Genomic DNA, 17,553 nt, shown 5'->3' on the forward strand with positions numbered 1-17,553 from the left:
TCTTTCCCTTGGTAAGAGAAGGTATTTGTGCTAATTGTATCAAAAATAACAATAATTAAACTAACACATTGTAATTATATGGCACTTCTAGAGTATGTTAAGTGTTTCACATGCATCCTAAGTCCTACTTTAAAACACTGTTCAGTTGGTTAATACTACTATCCGCATATTACACATGGAAGGCTGAGAGTAAGTTCAGCACCACTAATAGTTGACTTTCTGGTTAACCCTTTAAGACGGGTGCACTTTTAGAAGTTTTCAGAAAGGGATGTCTATGAAATGCATTTTTCTCAATCAACTGTTCTCTCACTATGCAGATTTCTTAAAGTTTCTAACCCAAGATTTACAAAATGGAATGTTTATATCCTAAAGTATACAAAAATAAATGGCCCACACATTTATAGGTTTTATAGTCACAACTTGGACTGACTACTTCATCCATACTGACATGCTCAGGACTGTATGTATTCCACTTGTCTTGGGTGATGACACAAATGCTGAATCTGACACGTGGTACCACATTTGGCAGCCTGAGTGTCTCTGCTTTTCTTTTAATGGGAGCAAGTTTCTAGAAACGCATTGCATTTCTCTCCTCCTCTCTGCTATACTTCCTCCCTTAGCTACCTCCCTCCAAAATTCCACATCACTAACCCCCCCCCAAATTATTAAAATGGAATGAGCAATTAATTTTGATCGGAGAACATGGATTTCTGTAGTGAAGAATTTGCAGTGTTATTGAGCTGAGGAACACACAGAGTGTTCAGGGTGTACACAGCTGGAACAATGGAGACTCTGTCAGAACAGACTCACAGAAGTCTGAGGGGCATTTAGCTGTCGTGTGCTCTGCAAAGGTTTAGGCAGCTCTGATCTCTTCTCAGGCTTGCTAAGTTCCTTTTCAACAACTAGAGCTGAATAGCAATGTGTAAGAAATTACAACATTAAACATATACAGAGAAATCAAATTCAGACAGTGTGCTGGGCAGCTGAATGAAGAAGATTAACTCAGTGAAGAAACGGACACAGTCCCCTATTCAGCATCTTCATGACCTTGAATTGCAGAACAGTTAGATTCAAACCATGTCCTGGAACCCAAAACTATCCTTTGCTTATTAGGATATAACATAGCTCACAGAAAGGCATCTTTGGGCCCAATGGCAGGATTTAAAGCCAAAATCCTGTGCCAAGACTCTCAGCTTTTCAATCCCCCAGCTTCTGCAATCGAAATAATTATTATACCACATTCCTTATTTCTGCATAATTAATGGAATTATTCTAAGTGGAAGGGAGAAGAAAAACAGCAGAGGGGATCTCAGGGCAAGGGCAGCAGTTGTGGAAAAGCCAGAAAACAAGGATTATATACCATAAGAATGGAAAATAATTTCTCAGCAGAAAGAGAGAACTGAAATTCTCCTCTGGAGAGTGCAGTTGTAGAGCTCCTTTTAGAATGAAACCAGCCAGGCTACAAAAATTGGCAGCAGAAACGGTCAGACTTTGTTCAGTAATACATGAACTAGAAAAAGCTACTCTCAAGTGAATTCAGAAGCAATTCTGTTCTGCTGTCTTGAGTTATGATGCTGTATTGTGCTTCTAAGTACCGGCTGTTTGCAGAGCAGTTGGCTTTAAACCCTAACAGATCATAATGCAATCAGCTGGCTAGTCTAGGCAGCTCTCCAGACCACTGAAGCCACTCTCTACCCTTCCCAATGCACCTAGTTTGCGGCCTAGTAGGTCAAGACAGAAGAGCCATGCAACCAAGATGAAGGCTTTCACTGTGTTCTCCTCTAGTCACCCCCCCTGAAGCACATACAAAACAAACTGCCAAGTGTTTCCCATCCCTTTTGTTTAGTATGCAGTAGAGCTGCAACTTTTACTGGCTGATCAATCAACTAGTGCATTAGGCCGATCAGCAGGGCTGGGAACGCAAGACATCTGCTTACTTTTAAAAGGCTATTTTAGTTCTGGTATGTGTATAACTGGAAAGAGAAAGAAAACATTAAAGACTGTCCTTTCCTGCTAGCAATGAGTGATCACCTTTGTTTATTCAACTGCATGTTCTCACACATGTCCTTCAAGGCACTTAACTGAAGCTCTGATAATATACAGATCTATTTCAATTTAAGTGATTAATGCACTAAAAGGCAGAGGGATGAAACAAACAGTCACGCTGTGATTGGTCAACAGCCCGAGGAGGCAAAGATGCATGTGGAGATTTCCATTAATACATTACACAGGCTTGGAACATAATGAAGGCATCATGGAGGTAGTTCTGAGTGATAAGGCAGCAGCTCACTGGCTATAATATGAGCTATGTACCCCTTGCCAGGTTCCAAAGGCAAATTGAAAGTGGCTTCAAGCTAAGCTTTTCTCTTTTTTTGGCCCTGGAGGAGATGAATAAGCATGAAATGAAGCATCTGGCATGCCCAGGGAAGGTGACATCCAAAGACCCTTACTTCTAGGAAGAGCTGGTCACTAGCACAACCCCCTTTTACCGCAGCGTTCTATACTTTGCCAACCTACTGCTCTGTTCTGCAGCGATCCTGCCAAAAGGAGAGAGGGATAAAAGTTGAGAGAGGACAGTGAGGCAGAGAGCAACGCTGCTCCAGGAACGGACAACACATAGAAAAGAAACATGCAAAGAGCAAACCCAGGTATTCTAGAAACTCTTATGAGATACTTGTGAGCAACAAGGGTAGACTTCCAAACCACATTCACGGAAAACATATGCCAACAGGGCAGCTTGGATGTGAAGCCAGCGGCTTGGGCAACGCTGACACGGGCAAAGCCACACCAGGAGTGATTTTACCAAGTTGCTCTTTTCAGTATTTCACTAGATCTGGAGACTGATCTGGGACTCAAAGAGGTAAATGTGCTATTTTATTTTCAGTCTTCCTATAACAACCTTGATGAACCAACTGATATTAACGAAAAACGTTTTCAATTACCTAAAAGTCCCGGGAGAAGTGAAATCATCTGCATCTCAACCATCTGGAGGGTACTGGAACTTACCTTGAAACAGTGATTGCTCTGTACAGCGAGCTATTTTGTCTCTGGTAGTGCGTTAGCGATTGACCCCCACCCTACAATCTGCTTCCATGCCGCCAAAAGCCACTAATAGCAATGCCTAATGGCAGTATTAGGGATAGGCACAAATCCAAAAAAAGCGGTTCGTTTTATTTCGGGGATTGGAGCTGCCTCCGAGCCGAACCCTCAACTGAACTGATCCAAAAGGGCACCATGTGAACTGAGCCGGTCCAGCGAGTTCAGTTCCCCCTTTCTCCCATCTGTGGCAAGCTGCAGGAGGGAGAAAGGGGGTAGGGCCACCCTGGAAAGGACTCCTCTTTCACCTTTCTCCCAGCCGCAGCTCATGGGAAAAACTGGGGGGGGGGGTACTCAACCCAAGATATATCTGCAAATCAAGAGGGTCAAGCTAACATTATATAATATAAAAAATACAAATTTTATTAAGGTGTACACATGTTAAAACATACTATGATATGTCTAAATTTCAGACTAAATATATTATAACCAGATGTTGTTTCCTTATATGTTTTTAGTTATGCTACTAGCTTATACAAAAACCTTTTATACGTGTATTTTGGATGTGTGTCAGTGTAATATAGAGAATAGTGACCACTGAGGAAACCCGAAGGGGCCGAAACGTGTTTGGTCCTAAGTTAAAAAGTGTTTACCAGTCAAGTGTATTTGTATTAGAAAAGCTTTAGACTCTTTCTTTTAATCATAGTATGTTTTAACATGTGTACACCTTAATAAAATTTGTAATTTTTATATTATATAGTGTTCGCTTGACCCTCTTGGTTCGCAGCTCATAGGAGCCAGGAGAAAGGGGGAGGACACCTGGGAAGGGTTAAATGGCTGCCAGTCATTTAACCTGTTGGTTTGCTTCCCCCCGCTTTGAGGGGGGAGCGAAACCAAGGGGTTGAATGGCTCACATCCATTTAAACCTAACTGCTGAGTGGGTCTGCCAGTCAGCACTTAGGCTTACATGGCTGCCAGTCATTTAACCTGTTGGTTTCACTCCCCCCTCCCCGCTTTGGATGGGGAGCAAAACTGAAGGGCTTAATGGCTCGCAGCCATTTAAACCTAACAGCTCAGCTGATCTGGCAGTCAGTGGTTAGTTTTAAATGGCTGCCTGCCAGCCATTTAAACCTAACGGCTGATCAGCGGACCCTGCACAGCTCGGCTGTCAGGTTTAAATGGGTGGCCCCGAACAGCTGAACCAGCCACAAGCCTGGGAAATGTTTGGGGATGGCAACTTCCCCGAACACTGGTTTGTGAACTTTGAAGAAGTTTGGGCCGACTTTCAGTTTGTCCCCCATCCCTAGGCAGTATAGAGACCAACAAAGATTATAAAGGGAAAGCACAAAAGAGCTGCCACACTGAACAGCTTTCTCCCACTGAAACTATATGGCATCTGTAATATAATGAGGAGCCCTTCATGCATTTCCCTTAGTGGTTCACTATATTAAGAATTGTAGAGAGCTTACAAGGTATCAGTTTCTGGCTCCTTTCTGCTACCTCTGAAAAAACACACCCAGATGTAACAGATTAGAGACAGAAAATGCCAAAGAAAACTCGGGGGACTCATAGGAAAGGGAAAGGCATCTAAGGGTTGCTGTCCATGGTGCAATTTTTCACTGCTAGAACCCATTTTGCAATGATTCCCCGAACTGAAAGCTCTGCACTGATTAAAATTTGGTCCATCTTTAATCCAGAGTTTTTGTTCTGACAGCTGTGTGGCAAATTTCACAGAACTTTGAGGAACAGAACAAAAAGATTAGAGAGAGTGTGCTCTGCATTTCCCTGTGAAGGGAAAAAAATTCTGTCCCACAGGTGTTCACTTCTACAACTCCTAGAACTGAGGATTTGAAGAAAAGTACAGCTGTGTGCTGCAACACAAAACAGAAGCCCCTGGTTTGCTGCAAAACTTAAAAACACCACAAACAAAGCATGCAAAGGGCTAACTTGGAACAGGCTTCAATTTATGCTTGTTTGTTTCAGTATTACAGAAGAGCACAATCAGTGTACTTTTGCAAACAAGAAACAAATGAAAAAACAGAATCCCTTTGAAGCAAATCTTTTGTATGCCAAAAACAGAAAGTTAAAAGATGAATTTCAGTATATGAAGGGAACAGTTCAAGCCCAGTAGCACTGTAGAGACCAACAATAGTTTCAGGGTATAAGCTTTTGAGTCAAAGCTCACTTCACCAGACCAGCACACAAGGGGCTATCTTTCTATTTTGCCACATACCAGTATGCTTTTTCTGAGGTCCCTGAAACTTGAGCTTGCAGATGTGCCCACCTGGGGAACAGTCTGAAGAAGAGTCCAAGGGAGGAGGACCAAGAGTTGATTGCAAAATCTGCCACAACAGGATTTTGCAACCATTCCTACTAAAAACAGTAAATGAGTATTGGCAGTGGCAGCTTATGGCTGGCTGGAAAGGATTTATTCATGTTCTGTTAAAGCAGTGGCTTCACTGCAGAAAATCTTTATTTGCAGGTTGGACATAAGCTATAGAATCTTGCCTTTGAAATGTAAGTTATCACACATAAGAAATCTGTCACCGTGGAAATTACTTCTGCAGTGTGACTGAAAATCATCCTATGGGAAGTAGATCTAACTGTGTGACTGGAGTCCCAAGCTACAAAAATATTAAATGGGGACAGAAGTCTACTTATCCAGCTAAAGCATGTAGTGACAGCATCCGAGACTATGTCTAGTACAACAGATGTCAGAAGGACAGGCTGCCTAAGCTAAAAGAAGAGTGGGAAGAAGAGTTGGACTTACACCCTGCCCAAGGTCACCCAGTTGGCTGCATATGGAGGAGTGGGGAATCAAACCCAGTTCTCCAGATTAGAGTCCACCACTCTTAACCACTACACCAAACTGGGCTTGTTATTAACTTGTCCTCAATGGTCCCCTACCGGTGTGCCAAAAGGGAGGGGATGTTCCACAAAGAAAATTAACAGACTTAAAATACCAGGAAAAATTCCCTCTAACTTTGTTAAGTCCCAAGTTTTTCACCACCAATGAGGACCAGACTGACAAAGGCCGAAAAAGACCCCTCTTTGGGAGAAACACAATAATACCAATAATAAGATTATTTTAAAGGAATTCTTCTCAAGCTGTGCCCTCAAGGTTTACTACACCAAGCTTCAGAACATTAATCTTTTAACAACTGGCAACGTTTCTAAATAACACTTTTACTGTCAGGATTTTTTGAGTAGGCATTCACAAATTTCTTTGCAGGAGTCCACAAAGAAATCCAAGCAGCTCGTCAGGAGAGGGAAGGCTCAAACCTGAGCTGCTTGCTGGATTCTCAGTAATGAAGTGACAACTTTATAAGCATTCCCATACGCAGTCAAGGTAAAATAAATCTCCCAAGCAAACAATTTATTGCCTTCACCTCACTTGAACTGTAGCCCCTCCACTACTGGCCATAAGAAACCTCTCATTTAAGAGGTGATACACTGGAAGAATGTAGAGAGGACAAGATACTTTTCACTAGACTACTTCCTACTATCACATGTGGGAAGTCTGATTTGTCAGTCCCTGTCTGCTCCCTTTCAGCAGGGATCTTTTCTTTTACCTTTTTACTGCTTTATGAGCCAGCATTCTGTTGCCTGCCAGGAAGGTGATACTGCCCAGGATGGCAAGGTACTTCAAGGTTTGGAACATGTTGAGTTGAGTCCAGTAGACATACATGAGCCCCAACATTGCTGTAAAGAAATATCAAGTCACGGCTGGTAAGTTTTTGTTTGAAAAAGAAGAAGAAAGTTAAATTCATGGCTATGGACACTGTAGCATCCATGCATACTTATGGCCAGTAACAAATTCCCACCAGCCCCAGGACTTTGGAAAGAACAAGCCAAGCTTCCAAACAAACTTCACCGCAGTTAATATGCTTGAGGGGAGAAACCCCCGGCCTCAAGGTTTAAATGTAACTTTAAAATAGTCAGTTGGGTATCTAAAAAGCAACACTGATTTCCAATTTCATCGGCAAACTACAACAGAACAGAATTAAAGGCACTAGCTTTCTGGGGACTGTAGAGGATGTGTTCCTGGACACTGGAAAGTACTGTTTTGTATGTTCCTGCATTAGATGATTTAGTTAGTACTACAGAGGCAAACAACAGACTCCCAAATAAACATTAGGAGGTACAAAGCCTTCCTCAGTCAAATTAGCAAGAACAGAAATTATAACTGAAACTCTGGACATAATGTGCTATCAAATATATCTAAAGGGCAAGCAAGGGATGTTGAGTATAATGATAGCTGTTAAAACTGATGGGCAACACATGTTTAGCTGCAGGTGAATAATTCTAAAAGATGGAAGGGGGGGGAAGAGAAGAGAGGAGTGCAATGCTTTTATAGCCATTACAGTTAATAGACTGCAAGCCATTTGTTGTCAGGCTTATGCTTGTGAACCCACGTGAAAATGATGAATGGGGGGAGAAGAATCTTTCTGGCATTTACCTGCATGGCCCAGGTGAAAGATCAGGGTGCTGGGAGCAAAGCTGAAGTTGGAAATGTTGGCCCCAATCTTGATCCACTGAAAGGTTAAAAAAAAAAGCATATTAGATGACAATGCCAGGCGACACGTAACTCCGAATCACAAGAACCCGTGTCATTAAGATGATGCTCTTTGGAACAGAATCAGTTCCCATGATTTTACTATAACACAGACTGCAAAACAAGTATCTAAACTTTTTTTTTTTAATCCAGCCCAAATGGCAATCAGTTTGAATGGTCAAACCGAAGGCCAAAGAAGACTGGGGGCTCTCATAGAGAGGGGAAGTTTGTGTGTGGTTGCTGGGGTGGAGGAAGAAATCTGAATGCATGGTGGGTAGATTAGGAAATTTATAGCACCCTGGCAGCTAGACTACACTGCCAAATACAGAAACAATATATTTGAAATCTGGCTGTAATAGTCCGTGTTATGGTGGGTCAGTCTTCAGAAGCTGTGACGTTACAAGTAACAGTGGGTAAAACCTTAACAGTATTCTAAGCTGCTATGTTTTATTGTTTTAAATAAGGCAAAAAGATGGAATATAAAACCGATGAATGAATAAATAAGATCTGTCCCTGTTTGTGTACTGCAGTTTGGTGATTTCTTTGGCGCTGAAAAACTTACCAGAATAAAGAGCAAAAGCAGTGGGGAGAGTATCATGGCGGTGAATGTGTTCGAGACCACAGTGGGTGGTCTCTTCTCAGGCTCCCTGAACAGGTGCTATAAAAGAAGAATTTCAGGGGAGAAAATATCAGAAAGGTCCCTGATCTCAAACTGGAAAAATCTGGGTCATTATGCCCACCCATAACTTTGATCACAGCTACACACCCCATATTCTGTATTGTAGAACCCACAATACCAACATTTAACAGCACCTGCTATTTAACTCAACTCCCCCCCCCCTTCTGTACTGGCTTTCCTTCAAGTGTCACAGGGAATTACCAGACACCCTCCTACACAATGCTAATCTGGGAGTGGGCATGGAAAACATTTCTAGGTACCGGCAATTTTCTTCTGTCTCTACATGTCAGAAAGAGAAAGTGTGTGCTTGAAGCAAACAGGAGGTGCCCCAATTTCTCAGACATGAGGCTGGCTGAGCATCTGCAAATCCTGAGTGGAGGGGGGAAATACACTACCACTGTCATGATTGTGTGACTCCAGTTTACAAATAGGAAGGCTTCTTTGGTGACACGTGCGTTCCAAAATAGCTGCCGCAAAACCAGTAAAAACCAGCATTCACAATGAAAAATACAGCCAACTTTTTGTCAGCCGGACTGTTACCTGTATCTCTGGCTTTGGGACAAAAAGGCTCTTTGACTGGACTGCAGATGGAGTATCTTCCTCTGGGAACTTTATCACAACATCAGCCTGAAATGAATATTAGGGATAAATGGAATTTGTTGTATGTAGGTTGTTTATACCCGGCTGATAAGAAGATTCCTGGCTAGAGAATGAATGACACCACAGCAGTCCTGTCCCTTTTGAGGATCATTCCTCCAACTCCGATGTCAACCGAATTAACTATTTGCTATTAATGAGGAGGAGAGATTATCTATGCAGTAAATTTAGTTCAAATTCAAAGAGGGTTAGGCAAAAAAGCCAGCTAAATCATACAATTCAAAGTATACCAATGCTGATGGTTTAGAGCAGGAGTGGCCAAACTTGCTTAGTGTAAGAGCCTCATAGAATAAATGTCAGACGTTTGAGAACCGCAAGACATGAACAAATATTACATGTTTTATTGAAAAATATGCACATTTGCTTTTTATTAACATTAAATGATACTGCCAAAAATAGAAACAAAAGGGATAAAACCAGATATTGATAATGATATATATTTGTTCAATGATATTTGTAGGTGGGGGGTTGGGCTTTGAGAATGCATTTAAAGTTAAAGTTGCTTTCTTTCTCTGCTTCCCCCCACTTCAAGCCTACCCAGGGAAGGGGAAACTGATCAGGGAGGCATGCCTCCCCTTCGCTTCCCCAGGTGCCCTGCTGGGAGCCACAGAATATGTGTGAAAGAGCCGCCTATGGCTCCCGAGCTGCAGTTTGGCCACCCCTGGTTTAGAGGCATTGCTTCTGTTATGATCAACCTGTCAGCAGACTAATAATCCAAACATGTGATAAGAGGAGCAATTCCAAGTGATGCAGACTTACTCACTAGTTCTTTACTTTCCCCAAGCTGCATGTACAAACCAAACAAAAGGTAACAGGAAAACTGCATAAAGCTATGTGATTAATCATCCTAGCTTACGCTGAATACCGCATCTTCAATCAGCTGAATAGGATTCATTGTGTCGGATTTGCCTAGATGGAATTTTATCATCCATAAAGCTTCGTGCTGGCCCACAGTTCAACACAAGAAGAAATCATCCCTCATTGTTCTGACAATGCCAAGGCACCATCGTAACACCTTGGAGACCCTGAACTGGGTGGAAAGGTGGCACAGAATTGTTTCAAATAAAGAAATGAATATATATTCCAAAATGCTTCAGCATCCTCAGTGTCCAAAAAATCCTTCATTCATTACCTTCCTTTTATCCATGGCAACAGGGGTAAACAAGAAGCCCTTGCCTCCTCACTGCTGACCCTGAGGGTTCTCTGTGGCTTCCCGGCAGCAATCTAATGCCCAATACAGTAACCATACACATCACAGATTTTGAAGGAGCGGCATGATGCAGCTGCAGTAACATACCACATTCCAGAGGATTGGGTTTTCCAGAGTAGCATCACCAATGATCAAATAAAGAGTGTAGGTTCCAGAGGCTGAATCAAACTCAGTCTTTCTCTCAGAAGTATCCAGTTCAAACTTGTATATGTTTTTGCTATCTGGTTCTGCAACAAACACCACTTCTTGCCCAGTCTTCTGATTATGGAGCCGCACAAATGTCTGAAAGGAAACACAATTAAACTAATCTTTGCCTATCCTTCATCACAACAACATGAGACTTTGCAGCTGGTGTAGAACACAGAGGGTGGTATATTGGGAGCTTTCAGAGGGGGAAGGCAGGATTTACATCTCCTAAGTAAATATGTTGCTTAAGGCAAAACGACAGATGTGTATTTCAGAGGATCCATCTCTTCCAAAATGACTGGTCTTCCTCTAGCAATCTAACTACAGAAATAAAAGCTGTAAGAGTAAGCATGCTATGGTTTTATATTCCACTCTTTGACTATCTTGCTATTAAAACTTATTGTATATCCACTTTTTCAGCGAGGAATCTGTGAGCAGGTTCTGGCACTGATCTAGGACCCAAATTATGGGAACATTCCCAGAAAAGTTATTGCGGATAAGAAGACTGATGCAGAATTTCTCCACGTATAAGCATACATAAAATTACTTTTAAAAGCCATTGGGTCTCCAACAGGAATAAGATGTGGAGTTCTGAAAAATAAACTATCAGAGACTGCATTGTGAACTGAAAAGTTCTGGGAACAATTTGTACCCAAGTCACAACAATGCTCTTCTAATAGCTCACACAGTATTAGGGGCAGAAGCAGAACAACACAGGATTTACATTCAGGAGGCACCTTTAGTCAGGGTTTTTTTTTCTGGGGGAACGTGCAGAACAGAGTTCCGTAACTTCTTCGACAAAATTCTTCTAAAATGTTTAATAGTCCATGAATTTTCAGTACACAGATTGAAAACTTCATTTCCCTCTTGAGAGTTCCAGCCCCTCTTAAAGAAAAAGAAAAGCCCTGCCTTTAGTTAAAGTGATTTCAGGTGGCCCAGGAGCTTCAGCTGGTTCAAATGCCGCTGCTGGAGATTTAACAGGGACCCAGTGATATGAATGTAAAAGCCCGTGCTTTTCCAACTATATATTGCCTGCTGGTTGTTTCTTGGCCCAACTGAAAGAGTTGGCCTGGGTCCAGTGTCCCTGAAGGACTGCCCTCCATCCACCCCAACCTGCTCAAGCCTTGAAAACTGAGGATGGGGTCTCCCTGAAGGAACTTGCACAACCTGACTAGCTGGGATGCCCCAAAGAGCCATTCCCAAGTTACGGAATTTCTTCCTGCAGGAGGGGGGAGGCTTCAGAGAAAAAGACATCTTTGCTACAGAATGCCTCTGAATGAGGTTTTATATTGCTGCTCTTATTTTCTTGTTTTACAGACTGTATGGATATAATGTAGCAGCTTGAATAGCCCAAAATAGAGTGAACTCATCAAAGCTTGGAAGCTAAAGAGAACTCGGATGGGAGACCATACTACTGAGGAAGATCAGGGTTTCTGTGCAGAGAAAGGCAACAGCAAACCTCCTCTGCTTGTTTCTTACCTTGAGAGGTCACCAAGAGTCAGTTGCAACTTGGCACTTAATAACTAGGGGTGTGCATTCGGATCTTCCCAAGCCAAAAATATACCCTATATTTTGGCATCCCAAAAGTATCTAGGATTTTTTGGGAAAACTGGGGGAAAAATCCTGGATATTTTCAGGAACCATGAAGATCAGGGAAACAGCTGATAGGCGGGGGAGCAGTTTCCTATCCTCTCAGCTGTTTCCCTGATCTTTTTTTGCAGTCTATTTAAACCAGGCTGGTTTAAAGGGACTGCAGAAAAGATTGGGGAAACAGCTGAGAGGATAGGAAACTGCTCCCCGCCTATCAGCTGTCCCCCCTTCTTCTTCTGCAGTTCATTTAAACCAGGCTGGTTTACAGGGTTTGCAGAAAAGGTCAGGGAAACAGCTGAGACGCAGGAGCCCTGCTGAGCTGTGTTTTGCAGCTTTGCCACTCCTGAGCTGCTGTTACCCCCCCCCCCCCCGTTTTTCCCATCTTGGGTCTACTGGACCTGAAAAAATTCAGGATTTCTGAACAAAACAAAAACCCTTCACATCCCCATTAATACATATTTAATTAATGGATATAATATGGCTGCTGCTTTGGAATTCATTCTACTGCATTTCAATATGGTGATATGAGTGATTTTTTAAAATTGTTAACTGTTTTGAGTGCCATGGGGAGGGAAAGGCAGCCACAGAAATGAATCAGCCAGCCAAATAAATAAATAAATAAAATAAAGACAACAGTGGTTAAGAGACCTCCCTCTGAGGCCTTGCAGAGATGATGCAAAGTGTTTAAAAAGCCCTGGATGAGGAATCTTCCTATGTAAGTAGCTGAGCTGTGTGTTTTGCTCTAACTATGTCATGCATAATAAAACTTTGATATAGCACATCAGAAAACTATAATAAATTGCATTCCCTGCCTCCATATACTTGGGAGTAAGACATTTATCTGTAATTTTCCTGCCACCATCCAATTTAGAACAAATCCATCAGATGGTTTTTCAAACCTCAGAAATCTTTTCCCTAAAGGCACCCTGCCAAAGATGTCTCTGTGGTTATCAATCAGAAGACAAGATAATTACATGATCAGGCTAACCTGGTGAGGGATGAGTTCTGCTCCAGTGTTCACATCTACCAGCTGGAAGGACAAGGCGAAATTCTGATGACTGTCAGCAGTGAAGGATCCTTTGGCTTTGGATGGGTAAGTTACTCTAAATGAAAAATGAAACACAGAACTGCTGTTTACAAATTGGACTGCAAGAGAAATTAATGCTGATTGCGTGACAACAGATCAAGTAACAGATTTACAGTGCAAACTCATTGAAAGCTACGGGCTTCGATTAGAGTTAACTCTACACAGGACTACACTGTTAAGATTCCAAGAATAGGCTGATAGGGCTGTTTTCTTTCCACCACAACAGAGGTCAAAAATCATAGCAAGAAACACATGGACTTGCACACTGTTATATACCCACATCCCTGGAGGTGATCCAAAAGCACAACACACACTGGATCTCTTCAGACCAACTGCTGTAGAGATCTGATTCCAAATGACTGGGAATAACTAGCTTGTGTTATGTGAATCTAGTCTACGTGGAAAATGCATTTAATATGCTGACTGTTTCAATCTGATCAAAACAGATACTAGATAATGGTAAAAAAATGGTAAGGACGGACAGGCCACAGTGGAGAACTCAGACAAAACATGATCCACTGGAGAAGGAAATGGCAACCCACTCCTGTATCTGTGCCAAGAAAACCCCATGGACAGGAACAAAAGGCTAACAGATACGATGCCAGAAGATGAGCCCCTCAGGTTCAGAAGTTGTCCAATATGCTACTGGGGAAGAGCAGAGGGTTGGTACAAGTAACCCCAGAATGAAGTGGCTGGGGCAAAGCCAAAAGGATGCTCAGCTGTGGACGTGTCTGATGGTGAAAGGAAAGTCCAATGTTGCAAAGAACAATACTGCATAGGAACCTGCAATGTAAGCTCTATGAATCAAAGTAAGTTGGATGTGGTCAAAAATGAGATGGCAAGACTGAACATCGACATTATGGGAATCAGTGAACTAAAGTGGACAGGAATGGGTGAATTTAACTCAGAAGACCATTATATCTACTACTGTGACCAAGAATCCTGTAGAAAAAATGGTGTGGCCTTTATAGTCAACAAGAGAGCGAGAAAGGCAGTAATGGGATACAATCTCAAAAACGAATGATCTCAATCTGAATCCAAGGCAAACCATTCAACATAACAGTAATTCAAGTCTATGTCCCAACCACTGATGCAGAAGAGGCTGAAGTGGACCGGTTCAACGAGACCTACAACAACTCCTAGAACTAACACCAAAAAAGGTGTCCTCATCATCATAGGGGACTGGAATGCTAAAGTAGGAGGTCAAACGTAATCAGAGTAACGGACAAGTTTGGCCCTGGAGAACAAAATGAAGCCAGATAAAGGCTAACAGAGTTTTGTCAAGAGAACACGCTGATCATAGCAAACACCCTCTTCCAACAACCTAAGAGGCAACTCTACACATGGACATCACCAGATCGGCAGCACTGAAATCAGATTGATTATATCATTTGCAGTCAAAGATGGAGAAGCTCTATGTAGTCAGTAAAAACAATTTATGCTGTTTCTGTATGTTTATGCTGTTCTGTAAGTTTAATGCTACTGACTGTTACTTACTTTTGAAAAAAAAATAATAAAAATAATTTTAAAAAACACAACAACAAGACCTGGAGCTGACTGTGGTTCAGATCATGACCATCAGTGGCTATTAGCCACAAGTTATAGATAGGAACTCTCAGTCTGAGGCAAGTGATGCACTGTATTCTTGGTGCCCGGGGGGGGGGACAGTGGGAGGGCTTCTAGTGTCCTGGCCATGGTAGACCTCCTGATGGCACCTGGTATTTTTGGACACTGTGTGACAGTGTTGGACTAGATGGGCCATTGGCCTGATCCAACATTGGCTTTTCTTATGTTCTTATGAGCTACTCATTGCAAAATTCAGGCTTAAACTGAAGAAAGTTGGGAAAGCCACTAGGCCATTCAGGTTTGACCTAGATCAAATCCCTGATGAATATACAGTGGAGGTGAAGAATAGGTTTAAGGGACTAGATTTGATATAGACAGAATGCCTGAAGAACTATGGACGGAGGTTCATGACACTGTACAGGAGGCAGCAATCAGCACCATCCCAAAGAAAAAGAAATGAAAGAAAGCAAAGTGGCTGTCTGATGAGGTTTTACAAATAGCAGAGGAAAGAAGGAAAGCGAAAGGTAAAGGTGAAAAGGAAAGATTTACCCAACTGAATGCAGATTTCCAGAGAATAGCAAAGAGATATAAGGAGGTTTTCCTGAATGAACATGAACCTGCAGTGCAATGTGACTGCAAACAAAGCTAATGCAATCTTAGGATGCATTAACAGAAGCACTGTGTCCAGTTCATGGGAGGTGGTAGTTCCGCTCTATTCTGCTATGGTCAGGCCTCACCTGGAGTACTGTGTCCAGTTTGGGGCACCACATTTTAAGAAGGATGTTGACAAGCTCAAGTGTGTCCAGAAGAGGGCAACCAGGATGGTGAGAGGGTTGGAATCCAAGACTTATGAGGAAAGGCTGAAAGAGTTGGGCATGTTTAGCATGGGAAAGAGAAGGCTTAGAGGGGACATGATTGCAGTCTTAAAATATTTGAAGGGCTGTCATGTAGAAGAGTAGCGAAGAGTCGGACTCGACTGTGCGACTGAACAACAACATGTAGAAGATGGAGCAGATCTATTCTCTCTTGCTCTGGATTGCAAGACTAGATCTAATGGGTGGAAATTACAAGGGAATCGATACCGGCTAGATATCAGGAGAAACTTCCTAACTGTAACAGTGGTTGAGCAGTGGAACAAACTGCCTTGGGAGGTGGTGGATGTTCCTTCGCTGGACGTTTTCAAGAGGAGGCTGGATGACCATCTTTTGGGTATGTTGTAGGGCTATCTTTTGGCTATGCTCCTGCAGAGTGCAGGGGGTTGGACTAGATGACCCGCAAGATCCCTTCCAACTCTAACGTTCTATGATTCTACCTCTGGGCACCCTGTGTGAACAGGACTGCCTCTCTCCCTCCCAACATTCAACAAGGAGACTTGACCCTTTTACTTTGCACACTTGAGAAGGAAGGGCAGGAAGAAAGGTAGTTTGGGTAGACAGGCAAGCGAGGTGAAAGCTACAGCTTTGCAGCAGCATGGATGCTCTTTGCTAGACTACATGGCTAAGCTGACTTGTAACTCAACAACGTTGCAGGGTTGATTCCTCTTAATGTTATTGCTACATATTTTAATGTTTCCCAGTTTTATTTTGTTATGTTTTGGTTGTATAGTTGCACTTTAGCATGTTGTATTTATGTTTTGTTGTTTATAATAATATTTTTTAAAAAAACATTGCAGGGTTTATTCTTCTTAACATTATAAGTATCTATAAGCATATGTATCTATCAAATACTGTCAAAATAAAGAAGTGCGACAAAGACAGCAGAAGAACTGGCTTGTGTCAATTCTTTTTTTTCATTGCGAAGGCAAGCAACTGACGCTCACAGTGCTGTCATTTAGCACTGGCATTTTACCTGGTAGTTTTTGGTGCAATGCTCTGATCTTTGTCCACAGTAAAAAGATCCACATTTGCTATGCCGACTTCTGTTGAGACCTTGACTTTCAACTGCAGTAAAACACAATAAGTTATCAACAGATGATGAGTTCCACACATGTTCTAGCACTGAGTGCCGACATTCCACGTCAGTGACAAAATGACCCACAAAGGTGCTTTCTGCTTGCTGTTTTTAGCAGAAGCTCCTGACACATTCCATCATGAGACTATCATTATACTATGTATTCCCCAAAACAATGACAGGATTATGGAAAAATCCTACTAGAACAACCCCCCCCCACTAAATAAATGCTGTATAAAATCTGTTTAAATGATACCGTCATGCAAAGATACATTAACAACATTGTCAAACTAATCAATCATGCAAATTTTATTTGTACTATTCCTGTTCAGTAGCTTGGATTAAATCTATCCCAATTTACGAGTTTACACCCTTTCCCCTTTTATATATTAGCGTCTGGAGTCAGGTATTCTTTCCCTTTTAAGTGAAATTAATTTGCACAAAGCAACATGAACCATGAAATCCAGAATCTGAGGTTTCAAGATGCAGTCACAATCACACAGCCTTCCTCCACACCAGCAGTCCATCTGATATCCTACAATCCTCTACTAATAAATCAGTTTTATGACAACAAGTTGGAGTAACTTTCTTCTCTCAAATGACTGTGACAGGCCAAAAGTTAAGCCATGCATTTGCTTGGAAAATGAAGCAAAACATTGAATGCAGAGACATATGCTCAAAATGTTAAAATCCCACAACTAGAGGTCCCAACTAAGGAGAACAAAATGTGTAGTTTGATTCCAACCCTGAAACAACAGATATAGAACCAGTGTCAGGTTCAAGGAACCTTGTCTTTCTGAACTAGCCAACTTCTTTTTCTTCAGGGTGTACATATGCATCACTGTTTTCACATTCTGGAGTGTATGTGCTCTTTTGTTTCATCTCCCCCCCCCCCACACACACACCTTTAATGTCAGGAAACGCAGCCTTTCTGCACAGCTCTAACCTCCAGTTAAAAACTTGGAAACATTAAGTGCAATTAATGGTAATGGCAGTCTCTAAAAAGCACCTCTCCTGATAGCTTTCCCCAGTACCAA

At 42.1% G+C, this 17,553-nt stretch overlaps 1 protein-coding gene across 2 annotated transcripts in view; it reads right to left on the reverse strand.

The window, feature by feature from the left end:
• Positions 1–17,553, reverse strand: part of RPN2 (ribophorin II) — a 46,531-nt gene that overhangs the window by 961 nt on the left and 28,017 nt on the right. The window contains exons 11-17 of one of the 2 annotated variants that reach the window (XM_015410383.1): positions 12,902–13,016; positions 10,225–10,419; positions 8,811–8,897; positions 8,154–8,249; positions 7,496–7,571; positions 6,609–6,738; positions 2,457–2,537 (exon numbers count right to left, since the gene is read on the reverse strand). In XM_015410383.1, the coding sequence (XP_015265869.1) occupies positions 2,486–2,537; positions 6,609–6,738; positions 7,496–7,571; positions 8,154–8,249; positions 8,811–8,897; positions 10,225–10,419; positions 12,902–13,016 (751 nt within the window). In that variant the 3' untranslated portion in view covers positions 2,457–2,485. Of the gene's footprint in view, positions 1–2,456; positions 2,538–6,608; positions 6,739–7,495; positions 7,572–8,153; positions 8,250–8,810; positions 8,898–10,224; positions 10,420–12,901; positions 13,017–17,553 lie in introns of those variants that run through there. The other variant, XM_015410392.1, reaches the window with a different exon arrangement.

This window comes from Gekko japonicus, unplaced genomic scaffold (genome assembly GCF_001447785.1).
Source record: "Gekko japonicus isolate JY-2015 unplaced genomic scaffold, Gekko_japonicus_V1.1 scaffold200, whole genome shotgun sequence".
Taxonomy (NCBI): domain Eukaryota; kingdom Metazoa; phylum Chordata; class Lepidosauria; order Squamata; family Gekkonidae; genus Gekko; species Gekko japonicus.